The 5,567-nt window shown below is 56.3% G+C and overlaps 1 protein-coding gene across 6 annotated transcripts in view; it reads left to right on the forward strand.

Moving 5' to 3' along the window:
• The first annotated feature begins 685 nt into the window (after window positions 1–685).
• The window catches only part of ARHGAP26 (Rho GTPase activating protein 26), a 130,873-nt gene continuing 125,991 nt past the window's right edge, over window positions 686–5,567 (forward strand). For 4 of the 6 annotated variants that reach the window (XM_014948074.1, XM_014948076.1, XM_014948078.1 and 1 more), the window contains exons 1-5: window positions 689–789; window positions 2,178–2,273; window positions 2,907–2,968; window positions 3,863–3,934; window positions 4,257–4,358. In XM_014948074.1, the coding sequence (XP_014803560.1) occupies window positions 750–789; window positions 2,178–2,273; window positions 2,907–2,968; window positions 3,863–3,934; window positions 4,257–4,358 (372 nt within the window). In that variant the 5' untranslated portion in view covers window positions 689–749. Of the gene's footprint in view, window positions 790–2,177; window positions 2,274–2,906; window positions 2,969–3,307; window positions 3,370–3,862; window positions 3,935–4,256; window positions 4,359–5,567 lie in introns of those variants that run through there. The other 2 variants (XM_014948075.1, XM_014948077.1) reach the window with 2 other exon arrangements.

Genomic DNA, 5,567 nt, shown 5'->3' on the forward strand with positions numbered 1-5,567 from the left:
TCTGCCCTCTGCAAGGTTATGTCTTCTTCCACAGCACTTTCCCCCGTCCTCTGCAGGTTTCTCCCTCGTTGTACCCAGTTCAGGTCCTAAAACCCTCTTCCAGGAAGGGAAGGTTCTCGGGGAGGGGAGTGCTGCCGGGCTGCTCCCCTGAAGGGCTGAGCAGGTCACCCCGTATCGCAGTAACGAGCCAATACATCGTTTGTCATAGGGCATTATATTTTGATTATTGGTTGCCGTAGCTACGCAGCTGGATCTCCGGCACGCGGGGCCTGCGCCTGCTTTCTGTCAAGTGGACTTTTCCGAAGGGATCGTCCTGTCCCCGCCAGCCCCGGGGGTGTGGATGGGGAGCCATGGGAGGGGACGAGGAGGAGGAGGAGGAGGAGGAGGAGGGCTGCGATAGCAACCCCACTGTGGAACAGTCAACCTGGAGAGGGGGAAGGAATGCACCGTGGTTGTGGGGGCTGTGGGGCAGGATGGTCCTGCATTGGAGGGGAGGGCACGGGGGGGTTTGGAAAGCTGTGTGGCTCGGGAGCAGAGCTGTCACAGCCCGGCGGTGACACACGCGTGGGGTCTGGGTGGTTTCACTCCTGCATGAGAGGAAGCAGAAGTTTCTGAGGAGGTAGGATTTGGGGTTTGCTCGTCCACAGCCCTGGGGAAGAAGAAGCCTCAGGAACTGAGCTTGTCCCTTGGAGGGGCCAGGAGCTTTGGCTGCTTCCACTGCAGGGGTTTTTCCCCAAAATGTAGATGGGATGTTCAAGCTTTTAGGAAGACGGGATGCCAGGAGCGCAGGTGGGTCTAACGGTGGCACAGGGAGGACGGTGGGGCCCCTCGCTTCTCCCCAGAGGTGTGGGTGCCCCTCTCTCTGTTCCTGGCCCATCCTGCTGCTAATTTTAGGATCTGCTTCGCCCCTGTGGCTCGGCCGTGTCGCCTGGCGAGCAGCTGCCAACGATCCTCCTTTATCGCCGTCGCACGGGGAATTATCTCCCTCTCCCTTTCCTATTTATAAGCTCCGAGAGCCACTGCTGGCGGGTGCCACCGGCTTCTTGGCTGCGCTCTGGCTTCGTCCCTGCTGTGTGTAACATTGGGCAGGGGACCCGTGAGGCCACGGTGGGCGGCGGGGAGAGTTGGGCTGATGCTCAGCGCGGAGCTGGGGCAGAGGAAATCGCTCCTTAAGTCATTAACGTCATCTTCGTTATTATTCTGGAGGAGGCAGGAGGCCACCCAGCTCCGGGGACCGGGTTAAAGTCCCCCAGCCCGTCCGGCTGCCCCAGTGAGGGATGGCAGCAGCGTGGGGCGAGCAGCACCCCTGGCGTGGGGCTGAGCTGTGGGGCAGGATTAGCCCCAGGGCTCTAAGCAGGGACGCTCTGAGAGCAGCTCTAAAGCTCGGAGAGAGCTTTAAATTCTCTTATCCCACAGGGAAAGCAAAACACTTGAATTCCTTTGCGGTTTTCTTTTGGCTGTTGGTGTCCGAGAGGAGGAAACGGCCTTTGTGTGCACACGCCTATTTTCCACCTGTGCTTGGAAAGGGGGAAAAAACCACTGAATTTTTGGACTTTGAGTGAAAAAATGCACCAGGGAATTAGCATGACGTCTCCCTAACGCCGCCTGCCTGCCTGCCTGCTGTCCCTCGCGTTACTCCAGCATCAGTTCCCCTCGGAGCCGGTGGCCCCGCGGTGCCGCAGCGTGTGTGTCTGCACGGGGCTGGTCTGCAAAGCCAGTCCTGGATCCACTCAGGTCACCCCCAGTAAGATCTTAATAGGATTCCGGTCTCGGAGAGAATCTGCAGCTTGGAAAGCAACAAACCTCGGCATTATCACCCCTACACGGTGCCCTGCTCCAGCGGGATGGGGGTGTGGAGGTGCCATCTCCTGGGGGACGGTGCCACCCTGCATCACCGTTTGCTGCTGGGCTCCAGCCCCTGTGTGGTTCTCGTGGTGTTTTGGGGCTGCATCTCCTGTAGTGGGTTTTGGTGGGTGCTGGACGGGACCCCACAGAGCCCTGCCCCTCAGGTGGGTGCAGGAGAAGGTCAGGGCTCTCGGGGCTTCCCTGGTGCTGGGGGTGGCACCGTGGTGGTCCCCTCCGTGGGGACTTGCCGGCTGGGATTAGGCATTGTCTGCATCGTGCTGTTGGTGGGCTTTTTCCTTGTCTAACGCGGTGTTTTTCCCCTCTCCTGGCAGACTTGTCGGCAGCCAAGCGCAAGTTTGCAGACTCCCTCAATGAGTTTAAGTTCCTCTGCATCGGCGACGCCGAAACGGATGACGAGATCTGCATCGGTGAGTCCCACAGCCGTGGGGACCCCCGGGGCTCCAGCCCCCCCGGCTGAGCAGGGACAGGGGAGAAACACACACAGGGACACCAAGGGGCCTGGGAATTAGGCTGGGTGCTTTCCTGAACCTCTGCAAATGGCTCGTTTCTCCTGGTTCAGCATCAGCGAAGCCTTCCCAAGGAAATTGGAATTGCTGTTTCAACATTTCCAGGGAATTCTTGTCCAAAATCTATTCCTGCCAGATAGGAAAGGAAGCAGATAGCCTGTACCTGAAACCGTGTAGATCATCCGTCCCTTTCGCACAGCAGAGCAGGGGTCTGGAGATGTGGTGGTGGGTGAATGGACGGGACTTTGAGGTCCCATCCCACCCAAACCATCCTGTGATTCTATGAGATGGAGGTGAGGTGTTTCTCTGTGGAAGTGGGAACACAGTGCTGGGGATGCTCTGCTGCCTGTTGCTTTTTAAGGCAACTGGAAGCCTTTTTGGGGAGAGAGAAAAGATGATAAAAGCCCCCAACCAACCAACCAACCCACCCCACAAAACAGAAACAAAAAAAAACCTGCTCTTCAGTCTCTCTCTTATTTAACAACATTTTATTTTCTTTTTAAATTGCTGACCATGTGGGTGTGTCCCTTCCAGCCAAGTCTCTGCAGGAGTTTGCCACGGTGCTGCGGAACCTGGAGGACGAGCGGATGCGCATGGTACGGCCCCGTCCGCCGGCAGCGGGGTGGGTGGCAGGGGAAGTTTAGGGTGGAAATTGGGAAAAATTTCTTCATGGGAAGGGTTGTGAAGCCTTGAGGTGAGGTGTTTCTCTGTGGAAGTGGGAACACAGTGCTGGGGATGCTCTGCTGCCTGTTGCTTTTTAAGGCAACTGGAAGCCTTTTTGGGGAGAGAGAAAAGATGATAAAAGCCCCCAACCAACCAACCAACCCACCCCACAAAACAGAAACAAAAAAAAACCTGCTCTTCAGTCTCTCTCTTATTTAACAACATTTTATTTTCTTTTTAAATTGCTGACCATGTGGGTGTGTCCCTTCCAGCCAAGTCTCTGCAGGAGTTTGCCACGGTGCTGCGGAACCTGGAGGACGAGCGGATGCGCATGGTACGGCCCGTCTGCCGGCAGCGGGGTGGGTGGCAGGGGAAGTTTAGGGTGGAAATTGGGAAAAATTTCTTCATGGGAAGGGTTGTGAAGCCTTGGCAGAGGCTGCCCAGGGCAGTGGTGGAGTCTCCATCCCTGGAGGGATTTCAAAGCCGGGCAGACGTGGTGCTGAGGGACACGGGTCAGTGGTGGGTTTGTCAGTGCTGGGCTGATGGTTGGACTCCGTGATCTGAAAGTCCCTTCCAGCCAAGGCAATTCTGTGATTGTGTGGTTCTGTGGTGTCTTGCTGTTGGAAAATGGCCAGTGCTGGTGCTGGTGGGGCTCACTGGGTGAGGAGCAGGTTTGGTACAAGCCCCTCAGCCCCTCCCAGGTCCTCACCCCGTGCAGAGCGAAGCGTGTGGGTTGTGTCCATGGAAAAAGCTCTTGAGCATCATGGGTGTCTGGGTCTGAGCTGGGCAAAAGGTGACGGGTGAGTTGTTCTTGTCTTTGCCCGCAGATCGAGAACGCCAGCGAGGTGCTGATCATGCCGCTGGAGAAGTTTCGCAAGGAGCAGATCGGGGCTGCAAAGGTAAACCCAGCTCAGGCTCGGGAGCAGGGCCCAGAGGCCCCTGGTGATGGCCATGGTGGTGGCCAGGACCTGGTGTGCTGCTGGGATGGACTGGCCTTGGGCTCTGGGAACAGAGAAGCTCCCCAAAGTCTTGGATTTTGGCAGCGCAAGCAGGTTTTCTGTAGCTGCCTGATAGTCACCTGCTTCCAGCTTCTGCCTCTTGGCCTCAGTCATGTCTCATGCTCTGCAGAAGGGGGTTGTCTCCTGCCCGGTGCAGAAGGGATGCCCTGCATCCTCACGGTTGCCCCGTGTTCAGCATCACACCTTTTGTTCTGTTTTGTAGGACGCCAAGAAGAAATACGACAAGGAGACGGAGAAGTATTGTGGTGTCCTAGAAAAGCACTTAAACTTGTCTTCAAAGAAGAAGGAATCCCAGCTTCAGGAGGTGAGAGCAACCTCTGGCTGCCCGTGTCTAGCAGTACCTGTGCTGAGCTTTCTGAATGCTCTATGCAGCTTCTACCATCAGTTCTCCTGGCTGTAAACTCATTTTTTTCCCCTCATTCTGGCTGCGAGGGGTGGGTTTTCCCCTCTTCCTGTAATCAAAGGGGACGGAGCTGTTTTGGTGAGTAAATCAGAGATCCCAACATGGACAGCAATCAAAAAGGCGAGACAGTTTATAATTAAAGAGTGTAACAGGCAGGAACTGGTTCTGCTGCAGCCTCCCCTGGTGCTGGCATAAATCAGGGATGTCTTTAGTGCCCTTTCTGAGAGTGGCTGCACTGCATTTGGGCTTCGCAGGAGGAGAGATCAGGCTTTTAAATTGCTTTAGGAGCCAATTCCTGATGCGGGACGTGGTTTCCTGCTGTGCCCAGTGCTCTTACTGGATGAGTGTGCTGAGTTTTCAATCACTTCTTCCAAGTTGGGAATTCCCTGCCCGGGCCCGGAGCTGGGCTGGTCCCCGCAGGATGCAGGTCCTTGCTGGTGGGCGTGATGCTGGTGTGTCGCTGAGCTGTTTCTGGGGGAACTGGTGGTGTTTCCTCCCCTGGGATAGCTCAGGTGGGAGTATAGGGACTTGAGAACAGGTACATTGGTGACACAAATTATCATCTTCCACCAAATTAGGGTTGAAGAAGGGTAAGAGTTAGGATTGACGTGCCTGCAAGCTGGCTTTGTCCTTGCATAGCTCTTCTGGGCTTGTAAATCCCTTCCCGTGTGGAAGCACCCAGACGTCCCAGAAGATGGAGAGTCCCATTTGCATGGCTTTTAAATAACCCTTTAAAGCTCTGGTTTAGTTTGTGTTTGAAATACTATTGTCAGACACAGGAGTGGCAGGATTTCTTTGCAGGGAGGGAAGGAGCCACTTGTGGTTCTTGGGTTGTAGCAGTGACTTTGAGAGGTGTGATACTGTGCCCTGGCCAGAGCATGGCCCTGAGGGGCCACCGGGGAGCCCAGGGCCACAGGGTGCTGGGATGGGGTGCAGGATGGGGGCAATGGGGGTGCGGGATGCAGTGCGGGATGCAGGCAGTGCCTGTGTGCGGGATGCAGTGCGGGATGCAGTGCGGGATGCAGGCAGTGGCTGTGTGCGGGATGCAGTGCGGGATGCAGTGCGGGATGCAGGCAGTGGCTGTGTGCGGGATGCAGTGCGGGATGCAGT

This window comes from Calidris pugnax, unplaced genomic scaffold (assembly GCF_001431845.1).
Source record: "Calidris pugnax isolate Ruff unplaced genomic scaffold, ASM143184v1 scaffold27, whole genome shotgun sequence".
In the NCBI taxonomy this organism is placed as follows: Eukaryota; Metazoa; Chordata; class Aves; order Charadriiformes; family Scolopacidae; genus Calidris; species Calidris pugnax.